Below are 16,687 nucleotides of genomic sequence, written 5' to 3' on the forward strand. Positions count from 1 at the left end.
CATGAATATATTCTTATTTAAAGAAAGTATGAAGTTCTTAGAAATAATTGAGCACTAACCACTTACAAGGACTGTTTTTCTTTTACCATTTTTTGGTCACTCAAGCATTCTGTTTTAGAATGGCTGCTTTGCAGCGATATCTCATCATAGGTAACTGAGTTGCTCTCCAGAATATACTTGCAAAGTAACATCCTAGTATTTACACTAATATCCAGGCAGTCAAGGGAAAGACCCTTTTGTTTGGTTAGTGTTTCTAAATTCCAAGGGGTTTGTGTGTGTTTAGGGTGTCCTACTATTCTTTTTTTAATGCTCACATAAAGCAATTACTAAAAAAAGAGCTTATGACTTGGACATGCCCCGAGTTCAATTCTTCCAGGAGTGGTAAAAACAGTCAACAGAGCCCTAACCTCCTTTCTATCTTGACCATACAATAGTTTTCAAAGAGGTTTAGTCCTACTATGAAAGACTTATGTTAGACATTGGAAGGGTCTCATAGAGAATGAGCACCAGGCCTTGAATAAACAAGAGAGATGGTGACCTTTTGCTCCTTTCTGCTGAAAGCCCAGCACATCCTGTAGCAGAGGACCAGAAAAAAAGTTGATGTGCAACCAGGTGCTGCAAAATCCTTGCCTCTGGGTTTCTGCCACACTTTGTTCCTTAAACAGTCTAAACCTCGACATGACTTAAATAGTATTAGGGAGTGAGAGAAAAGTACAATTCCTGGAACCAACTGTTCCACTGTCCCTTATTCCTTTGTTCCCCATATTGTTTGAGTCCTGAAGCATGCAGCACACGTTTCACTAGCAACAGGCAAGACAATGGATCTAGCAGTAGCTGGACAATTAGTCCCAATTAGGCCTATTTCCCAGCTGAATGTAAAGGGGTAGTGGGGTGAGGTGTGGGAAAAAAAAATCTACAGAAATTTTAAAGAAATATTTCAGAATGAAGGCTAGCAATACAATGCAAAGCAAATTGAACTAGGGGTCAGGAATCTCAGGCAAATTTGCTGTGTGGCATTGCAAATACTTTAACCTCTCTGTTCTTTCCTGTTCTTATCTATAAATATGAGCAACCAACCGCCAGCCCTCAGAGGCTCTGAAGATCTGATGTCAAATTGTGGTTGAAAGTGCTCTGAAATCTTGCAATGCTACACAGACATATGGGATTCCTCCTGAGCTGTATTTGAAACCACAGATACCCATCTGATTTGTAAATCATTTACCTTTTATTCTCCCTAGCAGAAGTCTGTAGTTAATGCTTTTCTTTTTTTTCTACTTTCTTGATTGCTAATTTTGTTAAGTTCATGAGCAATACTTACATATGTACATGTGGAGGCTGGAATCTGCTCTGGTTGATGTTGTAGTGTGTGAATGCCTGGGTGGGGTTTGAGCTGTACTCATCCACCGTTACAGTAACTTTGCCTTGAGAAGGAATCCCATGTGCCATCCTTCCTCCCTATAGGCATGAGCAATTCACAACTTTACAGAGCAAAAGATGGAAGCAGGCATGGTGCGTTTCAGCCAACCTCTGAATCCAAGGATCTACTCATCAATACCGCTGTGCATTTCTGAAAGAAAAAAAAATACATGTATAAAATAAGAACAAAGAGAAAGAGGGTGTTCTGAGAGACATTAAATTTGACATCTAGATGTGAAACTAGTTTAGGGAAAATCTGAATATGTGTTGTTGGCTTGTGGATACAACTGTTCCCAACTCTCTTCCCTTCGTGCACTTCAAAGCAGATATTACACTCTATACATCATTGCCGGGTGCTAGCAAATCATCTCAATGGACTTCAAACTAAGATTTCCTCTTTAATTATAATTATGGCACTTAACGTGAATTACGGAACGGGCATACCCACAGTTGCCATGGTATCTGACTATACATGGTTTGTGCTCAAAGTGAAGAATCTTCCAAACCTTCCCTGCTAATTGGAATGTTTGGTTTTTACAAAGTTGGTGTCACATAATGATTTGAAAGCTCCATGTTTAAAACAGCCATATAACACAACGACAGATAAGAACTTAAAATGTCGTGCGTATAACAAATACACGTGTATAACTATTATACGCACATAATACCCACGCGTGACACATATTTTCTTCTCTCACAAGCAGCTCCCAAAATACATAGGTAGGCAATGCTTGGCATTTCTCTCTGGCCCAGAACCTTATGGTAAGGCAAATCCTTCTTGTTAAATGTAGTGTCATTTCTTTCAACACTCCAGTCACTCTGGGAAAAGCCAAACGACTCCAAGTCTGGACCACCACTTTGAATGTATTCATTACCTCCCCTCTTCAAGCCCCAATGGAGCGGTAAAGGAGGGCGGCCGTTACATCTGCCACCTCATTCTTGGTGCAACATAATTCTCAGTAGTTGGTTTCATTTTTTAAAAAATTCCATTAGTTCTGATTTTTTTTCCATAAATGTCAATATATTATTTGCTACACTGGGTTGAGAAATGAAGATATCTATTTTTATGGTAGGTGTGCAAAGGCTGAGGAAAGCAAATTCTCATGTCCAAGTTCTTGAAATTGATCAGTGCGGTAGACAAGAAGCCGTAGTACACTCCTTGAATAACCCTTAGGTAATCCATGCTCTTACTTTAAGTGCCCCAAATCAGAAGAGGTTTGCCGTGTGCACCATTAAGCTCTGAGAATCTTAGCTGCTATTTCAAATAAAAATATTTAGAATAATAAAATTAGATTTAAATTTGGCATGAAACATCTTAAATATCGAGCAAAAGGCAGATGGCCTGCCATAGGCCATTTATTTTATTATTTTACAACCTGGGGCTTGTGTAGTCCTCCATATGCTAGCTGGGCTAAGAAATTCCAGAGTGTTCTACTCAAATCATTGCCTCCTTCCTATTCGCAAAGCAAGCTAAATCACACCCACCTTGCCTGCCTTCCTAATGCACAAGCACACTGCCAAGAGATGAATCCCCGTGCTCTGGCATTTTGAACAAAGTGTCACTTTGGGTTCTCCTTCTTTTTCATGACTTCATGGGAGGTATGCGTCTTTTAAGGGCTAGATGATAGACAACCAGGCTGGCAGGATTAACTAAATTAAAATCTTTTCCTGCTCTTCTGATGTAAGATATCTATAAGAACTGCTTACAAATCATAATGTAGCAGTTTTCATACCAAGTTTGCAGCTGTTTCCTTAATTTCCCCCACAATTATATTTTACTGTTATTTTGCATAACAGTAAAACACAACACCTGCTTCAAATTGCAGTCCTGTTCTAAGTACTGTAATTCTCTTTTGAGACACAAAGTACCGAGACACTACTGAAGCGCAAAACTGCATAATTGCGTGGCGCTGAAAAGTAAATACAAATGAAAACATCTTCCTGTTATAGAAATGACTGTCATTAAAAAGAATGTTAGCTATCAAAGCACAGAGGGGGAAAAATACACATTTTCAGACTGTGAGAACTTAGTGTTTGCATAAATTAGAGAGTGGTGTAAAAATTACTTGACAATTCTTATGTTCCTTCTTCCATTAATGTCTATTGTGTGAAATACTGAACATTGAGAAGCAAAGGAAATAAAATTCACGTCTAGACCACTGTGACCTCTGAGTAACCATCACTGCACCCAGTGCTAGAAACACTTTAAATATTTCTGGAGTAAACACTCTAATTAAAACAAGCAAATGTGGCCTAGAAATAAAATATACATACCTAATATTTAAACATCTATGCAATGACTTGTAGCAGTTAGCATGATACCCACCCAAGTTCTACTATTTGAAGCTAAGAAAAGACAGAACTTAGCAGCTGATCAATTTGCACTCCTAGATGATCCGCTTGATCCTAAAGTCATCCTTCTCTATCAGTGAACATCTATGCCTCTTTGCACCTTTGCCTCAGTAAGACAAATAGAACATCTTTTCATCAGCAAGCACAGGCCCCTGTAACTCTGAAAGGCTAAATGGGTGGCTGGCACCTCATTTGAATTCATCTTTGCCATGTTCCCTTTCAAATGTTTTATCGAAACAGTGCACCTGCAGCGTCTATCTTCTTTAATCTGGAGTCCTTTGAAGAAAATGTCAGACTGAGGCAGAGAGCTTCAAAACTTTCCCAGCACCTTTACAGACAAGTCAAGAAAAGGCTTATTTTTTTAAAATGCTATGTTCACTCCCACCCATATCTCAAAATGAACATATTCTAAGAATTTTAAACACAAACACCTGGAAAAGACTTTTTTTTTTTTTTTTTTTGTAAACTCTCAGGACAAGGGACAATGGACAACAATGGACAAAACCACCTCCTATAACCTGAGAAATTTGGAGAGAGCATGAAAGAAGACAGAAAGATACACTGCCTAAAACTACCAAGAAGCTGTATATTTAAGCAGTAAAACTTTCCAAATGATCAGATTTTGGTGCATCTCACCCTCTTCACACTTACTTTAACTTTTTACACAAAATATTTAAAGAGAGCACTATTCTTTTCACAAATTTTCATTTTATACTTCAATACACTTGCTCCACAAAACAAAGAAACCCACTACGAAATATCAAGAAGCCTAAAGAAAATCTAAAAGGGGCTGACACTGCCAAATAGTCATGCTGGTACTAGTTTCATTTTTCTCTTTAAAAAAAAAATCATGTGAATACATTTTGCATTTCCTAGACAGCAATCACTTCTGTCCTTTAAACTGTACAACTAGCAATGTTCTTTTTCAGGAATCTGGTTGGAAAACCTTTTAAAGTCGGTTGGCAATGAAGGGATTAAAAGCTGAGGAATTAAATAACTGTCTCCACCTCCTAGACACCAAAAGTCCAATTTACCAAACTTTCAAAGCAACAACTCATGACCTCTCTATCCGTGCACTGCCCAGCACAGCCTATGAGGAAAGAGCCCGCGGTTTCCTCGTTTCAACAAGGATGCTCATTTTAATCACTTGTCCCAAGATCTTCCGACCGAGCCTGGCGGGACTTGGGAACTTGCCTGCTCCAAATCCGCCAAATTTCACTCTCTCCTCCCTCTGCCGCGCTGATCCAGTGCGTTCTTAACTCACGCCCCTACTCTTTTATGCCCACTTCCAGTGACTGATCCCTCTATCTAGGAGATGCCCACACGCCTTTCCGGAGGGCTTCTCCGCCAGGGGTTTTTGGGGGGGATGCTGACATAAAGTTCCACGTGCTCTGTCCACCAAGCGCCCTCCCTCCCATCGCACTTACACCTGAACTTGTCTCCAGCACTGCGGACACCCGGCTGACACATTCTTTCGGAGAGGGAGGGCAAGACTTTTCTCCCGAGCCTCTGGTAACTCGTGGAGTCTATATAAGGTGGGGCGGTGGGGGGCGCGTAATTCTCTACTTTGGATTGGTTTGTTTGTTTTAAATCTAGGGTGGGCAGTTGCGGGGTGGGGGTGCTTCATCAACTACACCACACACACACACACACACACACACACACACACACACACACTCGCCCTGCCCTTCCAGGCTCACGGCCGGCTCTTCTCGGTTACAACTCCCCCTTTCTTCCTGGAGCACCAGAGCCTTGCTCGCTCAGTCCCCCGTCGCCACCTCCGTCCCCTCCGCAGCCGCCGCTCCAGCCGGCCCTGCCGGCGCTAGCGCTCGCGGCCCCGGGCTCCGCTGGACGCCCGTCTTTTTCCTCTCCCTCTTCCCTAGCTCTGGATTGATTGATGACCACCGGCGGCCAATGGCTCTGACACTACGCCATCCTCGGTCGGGCATCACAGCCCCATGTCCCCGACGTCAGCCTCCTGGGCGCGTTGGCATCCCCGAACCCACAGCGTGGAGCCCGAGCCCCGGGCCGCCGCCGCCTCCCAGCTCTCTGCCAGGGCGCTGCCAGGCTCCTTCCCTGGAGCGGCGGAGAAAGGAAGGGAGGGAGCCAGCGAGCGTTGGAAGTGGGTGTGGGGCCCACGGGGTCTCCCCTTCTTTTGAAATCTTTTTTCACTTAAACTTTTGCTTGTTTCCCCCCGCCCCCGACCTGTTTGTGTTTGTTTGCAGCATATCAAATCAATTACACATTTTTCATGACCCGCATTTGCACTTAATTTGGGGGGTGTGTGTTGGGGGGCTGGTGATGTACTATAAATCAACTCCACTGAGGCATCCTTAATTTATTTTCTTGCTGATGGATTCCAACCCGCTCTCGAGCCTCTAGAAAAATGCCCCCTTCACCTCCTAGGCCGCAAAACCCCGGAATTCAAAGGCTTTACAAAGATAACCTTGTTAAATGTAAATAGCAAAGAAACTCCTGCCTCTGTAAAGAGAAGAAATCCAGCGGCAACGGTTACTTTTCCTCTCCCAGCCCCGACCCCGGCTCGGGTCGCCGGGTCGCCCCGTAGGCTGAGAGCGCGGAGACCCAGGCAGCGGCGGAGAGTGAGGTTGGGGCGCGGGGACCGGGTGAGAAAGAGCCCGGAGCGAGAGCGGCGCGCGCGGGCGGCCCCGGGGACGGCCGCGGGGCGCAGCCGGAGCACAAAGCTGCGCGGCGCCTTCCCCCCGTCACTGCACCTGGCCTCGGGCCGCCGCGGGAGCCCAGGGATCCGGCCAACACAATGCGCCCGGGCCTAGGCCGGGGCGGCTCGAACACAGCACCCCGGGACTTTCTAGTAAACAGCTCTCGGAACCCTCGTCCCCACCCCCATCCCAGCCGCCTGGCTTTCGCCGCAGCTTCTCGCCTATACCCCCTCCTCTCCTCCTAAGAAATCCCGGCGGAGGAGGGGGCGAAAAGGTGGGGACCCCCAGAGGTCGGAGGCCGATAGCTGGCAGGGGTTGGGGAGAAGAGAAGGGGCGCAGGATGGAGAGTGGGAGGAAAGACAGCTCCTAAAAAAGAATTTGATTTTGGTCCGGGGTTGAAAATCAGCCCACCCCGGGCGCCGAATTGCCCGGGAGGCGCCCGCTCGAGCGGACGTCAGGGGCAGCGGGGCAGCTCGGGTTCACAGCCTCCGAGCCCCTCGCACGCGCCTCTGACAAGGCACCTCTCACCCGGGCTCCGCTTTGTGTGTGCATTTTTTTTTCCCTTCCCCTCGCGCTCGGCACCGGGCTCCCGGCCGCCTCCTCCCCCTCCCCCGCCCTCCGCCTCCCTTCCCGGGGCGGATTACCTTTCCCGGGCTGCGCTGCGGGTCCCGGGGATGCCTTCAGCGCCCGGCGAGCAGGCGATCCATCGCCGAGCGACCCGAGCCGGCCGGAGGAGCGCTGGGGGCGCGCGGGGGCGGCGAGGGGCGCGGGCGGGCCAGAACCTTCGACCCCGGAGGTCCCGCCGCGGGCTGGGGCTGGGGGCCAGGGGGCGCGGCACTAGAGGGAGGCGGGGGGAGAAAGGACCCGAGCAGCCTCGATCTGGGGAGAGAGCAAGCGAGGGGGCGAGGAGAGGGAGCGAGGGCGCGGCGAGCCGAAGGGAGCGCGAGCGGTGCAGTGACAGGGACTGCCACTGGGGTCAAAGGAGCACAGCTCCAGGAAGCAGGGCGGCCGAGGCGCCGCTCCGTGCGCGCTCCCCGGCGGGACCCCGCGCCCCTGCACGCCCCTCCTGCAGTCCCTGCCCACTCGGACCCCCACCGGTGCCCCGAAACCCCAGGGTTTCAAGAGGAGGAGGGAGCCCAGGGCGAGGCCCGGCAGCCTGCTGGTGCTCCCGGGTCAAGCAGGCGGCAGGAAGCTGAGCTGCAAGTTCATCATCATGAGTGTGATCTGGGTAAAAAATGATAGGGGAAGGGAGGCGGGCTAAGGTGCCCTAGGAAAATAAGGGAGCTTTCCCTCAAATGGTGTTTTTCTGCAAAGAGAACACCCAGGTCCCCCCACCCACCGACCTGCCAGGCTCTGTCAGAAGTCCTGGCACCGTTCCAGGACGCAGGGCTCACCGCGGGGGTAAGGGGAGCGGCTGGGACATTTCACTCAGACCTAGGAAGGCGACCCTAGGTTCCCTCCCATCTGCTGAGGCTTTCCTTGGGGAGAGCTGTGCTCCTTTTACCCCAAGCCTTTCAACACGCCAGACACACACACACACACACACACACACACACACACACACACACACACTCACCTCTTTCTCTCTGCAATGTTGTTGCTGAGAAAGAAAAGGCCAACCCAGCTGATCATTTTTTTCACCTCCGTGAATTAAGGCAGGTTCAGGACAGAAAGGTGAGGAGAGGCAAAGACTCTAATTGTTTCCATTTCCGTCTTTTGGATAAAATTTTCCTCAAAAGATAAGTACTTCAAAAGCATTTTAAAAAATTAAAGTTAGTCCAGTTTTGTCTGCTACTTTGAAAAATGGAAGAAACGGTTTTCAGAATTGTATGCAAACAGCACAAGGAAAGGAAATGCCGCTGAAATGCTGGAAGACAGAAGACAAGGGAGAGAAGGCTTTTAGAAAACTTGGTTGGCAGGATTGTCTCTGAAAGATGAGGTGGCCCTGTGATGTTATGTCATTGTCATTGCTGAAAGATTGGGACAGCAACCAGATCTAATTCCTTTCTAGGAGTCAGACTGAAAGATCTGTGCATTCTCCGAAGGGAAATCCAATGTATATGTGTGTGAGAGAGAAGTATGCTAAGTCTACTATGTGACAACTGACTAGACATCCTGGCTGAAATTATATCCCCTAAAAATAAAAAGAAGCCATTGCAACCTGGTCTATGGCCTCTGTGCTGAGACTAATTGGTTTCCAGGGTCTGGGGAGGAAGGGAGAGAGGCTTGTAGGAGCCCCTATAAAAAAAAGATCAAACGGAATTCACTTGAAAATATTTCCCTTTTACAATGGGCTTTCCTGGCACTTGAATTTTAAGTAACCCATCTCTTATGCCTAGGCTGAAATGAAAGGGGAAATGGTCTTACTAATGTATTTATTTTATTTTACAGCATGCCCAGAGTGTCGGTCCTTGTCAAATGTGCTGGAGTGGAAAGGACAGTGTCTTTCCTTGCCCAGCACAAATCAGAACAAGTGACATTGACATTAAAGGGTGCCAAAGATGGGGCGTAGGAACACCTTTAAATTTTGCTTTCTTTTGTCTTCTCACCCATCAGCACACGCTGACTAGAATCAGGTTTTTGAAGAAATGCTTGGTTTTGTTTCTCTTACTCTGTGACTGAGTAGTACATTCCTCATATCTAAATGGTTTGGATTTTTAGACTGATTTGGGCTGATTAAATCAGTTTTTTTTTTAAAGCATCAATAGCCAAATAATTTCTGTGGTTTCTTCCTTAAAAAAAGAAAGAAAGAAAGAAAACTAGCAGTCAAACAAAGCAGACAAACTAGTTTGAACATGATTCTGAATCTAAAAATGTGCACTTAGACGGTAAATAATCATGTGTTCTACTTGAGTGGCACATTTTACAGGATATTTAATGCCATAAAAAATCAAGTGAGTGATCCTTTACAAAGTTCATGAAAATTTGTATACCATTTTACCGAGTGGGGAAAATTGAGGTAAAAAGGCTTAAACTTGTAATTTGTAGGGCTAGAAGAAGTCAACTTGCTGATGGATCAATTATCCAATAGTGACCAAGGTATATTTGGATTATGAATTTTTATTTTCATTAGGCTACCAACAAGCTGGAGTTATGAAAATGAATTTAAATAATAAACCAGGAGCAAAAAGACACTCACCTTTCAAATAATTCTCTTTATGTGGATTTGAACATATTGCATTTTGTTAAATCATATTGTCCACAAATACAGCTACCTACACTAAACGCTTAATTTAAAATGATTGGATGTGAACCACATCTATCCCACCTCCCATATAAGCTTTGAAATGTCACCTCATTATAGCACATTTTAAATCCTATAAGCAGCAGCTTTTTAAAAGATAAATGAGTCTATAAGTTCCGTTTTTGTTGTTGTTGTTGTTAAATTCAGCTTGTATTGTGTATAATGGAAAAGAAAAGAAGGGTGAAAATCAAATGCTAAGTTTATGATTGGAGTCAAAGAAATATTACAATTTTTTTTATTTTAGTGGAATTCAAAGCTGGACCCTTTCCCCAATGATTTCATTGTAAGACCTGGTAAATATGCTTCCTGATAGCCCACTGCAATACCTTTTAAATTATCTTTCCAGAATGCATTTAAGAAAGAAAATGAGAAAGAGGAGTGTGGGAGAACTTTGGGTGGAAGCTTGGAAAGAAAATGATGCTTCCCTTGAAAGCTCAAATACTTTATTTGGAGTTGGCTTTCATCTTCCCTATGAGAACAGGTTTTCGTGTACTTCAGAGATGTGTACAGCTTAAAACTTGGTTCCATACTGTGATTCTTCTTCTCAAAAACAAATCATTGAAATTACTGCATTTTATTGAATAATTTCATTGAAATGATATATACCAGTTTAACTGTAGGAACAAACCTTAACTATTTTACTTCTTATTTTCTTTAAGTTGTAATCATTTTTATCCTTTCCCAGCAAAAGCTAAGATGTATATTATCAGAAATCAGAGGCTTTTAATAGAACTACCACCATGATGCAATTAGAAAATAAAACTGAACCCACAAACTATTTGTTTTCTGAATTCTCACAGTTCTTACATTTTTTTGACTTGTTTCATTCAAATGCTTTCATTGTAACCTCTCCAAGTTGAATAACAGTGTCCTGTATTTCTTTGGGTCCTTTATCTTTATGTTAGGAATAGTTGTTAAATGACTGTATGGGTCAATAAATGAGAAAGTAAAGAAGAAAACACATCCGTGAATGAGGCAAATACACAATGAAGGAAAATCCACACCAGATCTGCAGGAAAGGAAGTGATGTCATGAGGCAGTGTTATAGGATAAGAGCTAAGGACTTCCCAAGGAGTTAAAATAGCACATGTTAAAGGTCTTGCTAATGGCTTTAGAAACATGAAATAATCCCAAGACTGTTTCAAAGATTAATTTTCTTATAGAGACAAGGTTGTTACGTATCATGTCCATTTAAAGGTAGCCCTCCTTCTAAATACAGAATGCCACAATAAAAATAATTGTGAGTAAAACTTGTTCCTTAAAATTTACAGAGATGTACCAAGACATTCGCAAAAGAAACTTATATGATTAATCTAATTCTTTGATTGATTCTTTTTGAAATCCTCAAAATAAATACATGAATAATGTTGTTGTTTTTTAAAGTGTAGTACTTTATGTTTAAATTTTTCTTTGGTTAACCAGTAAAAATGTTTATGGGTTAAAAAAAAAAAAGAATCAGGAAGCACTAAAACTGATGAAATTTTATTTCATAAGGTAAATGTTATGCTCATTATCATCTTAGAAGGGCTAAATTTAATTCAGCTTTGCCTGCAGTTTAAGTAGCAAGCATTGGGAAAGAATCTTAAAATTTAGCAAAATACTCACAAATTCTTAACATGCTTACTAGCCAATATCTAGCATGTATTAAGAAATCAGATGAATATTATTTATGCAATAATTAATTTTAAAAGTCTGAAGCTGATACTGAGCCTGGATTCATGTATTCTTAGTGTTAGTAACCATCCTAACAGACATCTGTAATCACTGTGTTGACCTAGAAGGAATAGGCTAAGGCACAAAACATAATTTAAAGAGTTTGCTTTAGCCAAAGTGTGAGGACAACTTCCTGGAAGATTCACATCCAAGTAACATTGGATATGAGCTTCCTTTGGCCTTTGTTACAAACAAATTTTTAAAGACAAAAATGGGGGACAGGGAGTACCCTGACACGAAGTTTTCCGTAAAGAATTCTCATTGGTTTGCAGGAAAACATTGACTGGTGGTTGGCTGGACATTGTTAAGCTATAGGGTGTGAGTTATAGTTTCCACTGCAGCATTATTAGGTTAATTTATAGCTACTAGGGACAATAACAAGCTGTTTCAAGAGATGAATATGTAGCGCAAAAGGTGCAGGTTAGATTGGACTTACTGTCTCATTTTAATGTCTCTCTGGGCCTGATAATTTAAAAGGACCCACATTCCTCAAATAAAAGTTCTTTTCTCACTTTTAATCAATTAACACTTGCTGAGTCTTTCCCCAGATCATGGTCCCAATTATGGAAAAGTGGTAGCATCTAGTGGTACTTGGGCAGCCTTGTCAAGGTGAAAAAGAGCTTTCTCATTGAAGTAAATTCAAAATAATCTCTCTTGAAAGGCGCGGTGGCTCACGCCTGTAATTCCAGCACTTTGGGAGGCCAAGGCAGGCGGATCACAAGGTCAAGAGATCAAGACCATCCTGGTCAACACGGTGAAACCCCGTCTCTACCAAAAATACAAAAAAATCAGCTGGGCATGGTGGCACGTGCCTGTAATCCCAGCTACTCAGGAGGCTGAGGCAGGAGAATTGCCTGAACCCAGGAGGCGGAGGTTGCAGTGAGCCGAGATCGCACCATTGCACTCCAGCCTGGGTAACAAAAAAAAAAAAAAAAAAAGATGAGCGGTATAGAAACCCCATAAAAACCTGGTAAAGAAAAGGTATATGAGCATTTCGAAGTTGAATAATTCAATTGGGCAATCTAGCATAAGATATCTGGGCAATCTAGCATAAGATATCTGTATTTTGGGAAGGCAATGTATAATGTAACTTTCCTTCTCAGCAAAAATAAATGAATGAATGGATATAATTTGTGTATGAGAGACCAGCAGAATATAAAAACCTTTTTCTCAGTATATTATTAATGTAATGGCTTGATTACAGTATTCAGCAAATATTTTTAAGCTCTGCTCTGTGTGGGGCATAGTTCTTAAACCATGCTGATGGTCTAATGATATAAAAAAGCAGAGTTCTTTCCACATTATGAAGTACACAATCTCAGGGGAATGGGGTGACACTGACTTACAGCATTACCATAAATGAATGCAAATTATGGCCGTGTGAAGAAAACAAAACAGGAAAACCTTTTCTCCTCTGACGTTGAATGAAGTTCTCCCTGGTGGAGGAAATGAATATAAGGAGGTCACAGGAAAAAGAGAAGCCAGTGTGGCCAGGTATTGAGAGTGAAGATTTGCATGGTGGAAGAGCATCTGGGATTCATCTGGATATGTAGGTAGAGGCCAAAACTACAAGACCATGCTAAATATATTTGAAGGTCACAGTAAGGGCCTGTTTAAGATGTTTGATATTATCCTGAGGACAACAGGAAGCTGTTTAAAAATTTTAACTGGAAAGGGTAATATGATTAGATTAGTATTTTGAAAAGATCACTCTTACCCCATTGTGTAAAATGGATTTTAGGGAACTAGAGTGAACACAGGGAGGCCATTTGGGAGCTATTGCTATCACTGGGTTGGAGTTGATGATAGCCTTAGCCAGGACAGCTTTGGAATAGAAGATGAGACCCAGAGAGAAATGAATAGAAGAGTTTGAATACATTTTACCTAAGAAAAACAAAGATTACTGGAATCTGGAACGACTGGCTAACAGCACTGTGGTATCCAGCCAGAGAGACTGAGAGCCATACTCACCTAATGACTTTCTTAAGCATCTAATTCCACACACACTCCAGCCTCCCTATGTCTCTAAGCCATCTTCATTCTATCTTATACACACCTCTTGGGATTCTGTGTTTCAGGAAGAACTGCAGCATTAAATGCAACACTGGTATAAAATGTCACTAATCTAACTTTGTTCAAACTTACAGATCCTAAAACTAACTTTATCCTCCTTTCAATGCTCCATACCTATTTCTGGCCCACAAAAAAAACTTGTTCTTATTTCATGTGAGATGTAAAATGCAAGAGGCAAATGTATTTGTGTTTTTCCTTAAAGCTTTTGAATGCTACATCAATTCCTTATCTGTCTTCATCAGAACTAGTTCACAGATATTTAATATTCCATGCACTATTCTGAGATCCTTAATGAGTGGTCGCTTTTTATTGAGATCTTCAAAGAAACAGATATGCTTTCGAGGGAACACACAGAAGCCAACTACAAATAAGAATATTATTCTCTTGGTACAGGGATTGTGCCATATGGACCCCATCAGCCTCGAAAAGTCCATTGTAAGGAAGATACTCCAGTGGCTCTTTCCTTATAGATATAAGCTAAATTACTATGACCCTGCTCAGCAACTCAGATTGCCAAGAAAAGATGGGATAGAACATTCAGAAAATTTAAGACTAATACATGACAACTATATTTTCTAATCTTTATTCCTTTCTTAGCATTTCTGCATTTTGAAAGTTCTACAATTTCTTCTTCTGCTCTCCTTATTACCCATAGTGACCAACTGTAAACAAAGTAAAATCTGCACACAAGAGAACAGTTCAATAGCCAAGATCTAGGGCACATGTTTTACTAGATGCATAAAATGAAAGGAAGGTTTACTGGAGGACAGTTTAAAAAAAAATCACAGTGCTATATCCAAATCCCTATTTCATGCTTTAGTACAAAAAGAACTTTTAAAAGATTTTTTCCTTTCAAAAGCATTCTATTGATTGTTTTGTGAAAAACTGGAAAATACAGACAAGAAAAAAGAATTTTAAATTAGCCATAATTTTATCGCTCAGAAATATCTACTGTTAACATTTTGTAATATAGTTTTTCAGTCAAATATATTTCACAAAAATGGAACAATAATGGAATGCCAAGAGCGGAGAAGGATTTGAATTCCATCTCTGCCTCATAGTACCTGTGTGACCTTGGATAAGTATCTTAAGCTTTCTATGTCTTGGTTTCCTCATTTGTAAAACAGAAATATTAAAATTGTCTATTCAAGGAGTTGTTACAAGAATTGGGTTAATATTTTTAAACTACTTAGAATAATGCCTGATACATATCAAACATTATTATATAGTGTTATAATCCACTTAGAAAATTTTAATACACAGTCATTGTAAATAAATTAAATACAGAAGTAATTAAAAAGTGAAAGTTACTCCTCTTTCTTTGTTATATCCCATCACCTAGATAGCCTGTTCTTTCAACTGAATAAAACACTGAACATCTGTCCATGTCATTACGCATCTTTTTATGATTCTTTAGAATCTAACTTTCATTTAAAAAGTGCTATGCATGTTATAAGTTCAGAATAACTCAACAGTCCATATTGTATTTCAGGATATTGAATACATTTTATAATCATAGGGATTACTGTAAGAAATTTAGTAGTTCTAAAGCATATTAAGAAAACCCTTCTGATATTCATATTTTGGAGATTGATTGAGTTCATGTTTGAAAGACCAAAAGCTTTTCATTCAGTTTCCTGTGAGTTTAGCACTGATTATTTTAGTTCCTTCTCTTTAAGGCATGAACAATGTTCTAGAAAACAAATTGAAGATAATATACTTTGCTGACTATAGGCAGTTTTTATTTATGCTGTTTAAATTTATAAACAAAAAAAGTTGAAAGTTTGTTGAAAAATGGTGACCAATATTTAAACTTGATCAACAGTTATTGATATAACACTTGCATGCTTCAGAATTATCTGGAGTGTACTATGGGCCCTAATCTGTGGCATTTATCTGACAACAGGAGCTTCAAGATGTAACAGAAAGAACATGGGAAAGTGTAAAATTTAAGAGAGAAGGGATTTTAGAATTCTTTTGAACTTGTTAGTTCTTTGGCAAATTGTATGGCTGCTGCTTTTCCATCAGGTGGGATGTGAACTGTATGGAAGTATATACAGCCATTGTTTATGTTATAACATTTGCACATCAAAACTGAATAGTTTGCCATAGTCCTCAAACTTCACCATAGACCCAGGCTAAACTAGTTAAACAAATAATGTTGTATTTGGGTGTTAAGGGGTTGACCTGGTGTGTTATAAAATTTCATTTTAGAAAAGGCTATAGTAAGAGAAAAATGTGTTCAAGAGCAGCTATTATCTGGTATCTGAATTCACTTGTTGGCAAACTGGTTCTTGCATGTCTTTGAGGCATATGGAAATTGATATGAAAGTGTCTAGTGTAACTAGAAATATAATTTGATGAAAACTGAAGCAGTGAACTGTGAGAAACTGTTAAACCAGTGTCATCAAACAGCGCTTCAAAAATAATGAAACAGGAATACTAGCACTTTATGAGTAATATTAGGTAAAAATGAGAAAAGCACATGGTATGTGCAAAAAGTTTAAATATATGAGGTCATGCTTTTTAATTACTATTATTGTAAAGACCACTCCAAAATTCTACACCCAGACTCCTTTCCATTTATCTCTAAGTAGACAATGACATCACGTCTTCTCTAAATTATTCAGACACAGGATGGGATTGGCTCATTCAATAGGGAATGCCGTGTCTGGCATTGGCACAGTACTTAAAGCTTCTCTACACGTTATCCCCAAACTGAAAAGCACCTTTGATGGGAGCCAAATGATTTTTAAAAATTTTCCCTCTAGACTTTAAGCACTCAGAAACACACGAGAACAAAAATAGAACTGCACCATAAGGTATAATCATAAAACGTCATAGAAGGAAAAACTTAAGAAGTAAAAAATGCTCCAGTCATCTGAAGGCTAGCAGTTCGTGAAGTCATTAAAAGTCATTCCATACGGGCTGAGTTTGAGGAAAAGTCAGAGGTTGCTTTGTTCTTGACTCTGAGTGAAATCAAAACCTACCCAGACTCTATACAAAGGCAACGGCGACCTGCCTTTCTCTTGCCGAGTATATGCTACTAAACACACGTAAATGACTTATGTTCAGAAAAGTCTGTGATTCTGTTCATGTTAATCCATGTCGCAGGCTGGCAAAATGCCCAAGCACAATCAAAGAAGGGGGTAGAAGCCTGCCTTTTCAAGCAGGCTAGAAAATTTGTACCAAAAGATCACAGGGCCACAGA

At 41.6% G+C, this 16,687-nt stretch overlaps 1 protein-coding gene and 1 long non-coding RNA gene across 8 annotated transcripts in view; one reads left to right on the forward strand and one right to left on the reverse strand.

Annotated features, from left to right (window-relative positions):
* MPPED2 (metallophosphoesterase domain containing 2) overlaps positions 1-8,295 on the reverse strand; it is a 191,888-nt gene extending 183,593 nt beyond the window's left edge. For 4 of the 7 annotated variants that reach the window (XR_012518130.1, XM_010332174.3, XM_074401278.1 and 1 more), the window contains exons 1-2: positions 7,091-7,756; positions 1,319-1,567 (exon numbers count right to left, since the gene is read on the reverse strand). Coding sequence is in view for 4 of the 7 variants with exons in the window: in XM_010332174.3 (XP_010330476.1) it covers positions 1,319-1,446 (128 nt within the window). In the remaining 3 variants the exon portion in view is untranslated. Of the gene's footprint in view, positions 1-1,318; positions 1,568-5,195; positions 5,839-7,090; positions 7,757-8,022 lie in introns of those variants that run through there. The other 3 variants (XM_074401276.1, XM_074401279.1, XM_010332239.2) reach the window with 3 other exon arrangements.
* The window catches only part of LOC141584873 (uncharacterized), a 50,591-nt gene continuing 39,107 nt past the window's right edge, over positions 5,204-16,687 (forward strand). Inside the window, exons 1-2 of the long non-coding RNA XR_012518131.1 lie at positions 5,204-5,303; positions 13,791-13,911. This is a non-coding gene — a long non-coding RNA (uncharacterized LOC141584873). The remainder of the gene's footprint in view (positions 5,304-13,790; positions 13,912-16,687) is intronic.

The sequence above is a fragment of the Saimiri boliviensis genome, chromosome 6, assembly GCF_048565385.1.
Source record: "Saimiri boliviensis isolate mSaiBol1 chromosome 6, mSaiBol1.pri, whole genome shotgun sequence".
NCBI classification, from domain to species: domain Eukaryota; kingdom Metazoa; phylum Chordata; class Mammalia; order Primates; family Cebidae; genus Saimiri; species Saimiri boliviensis.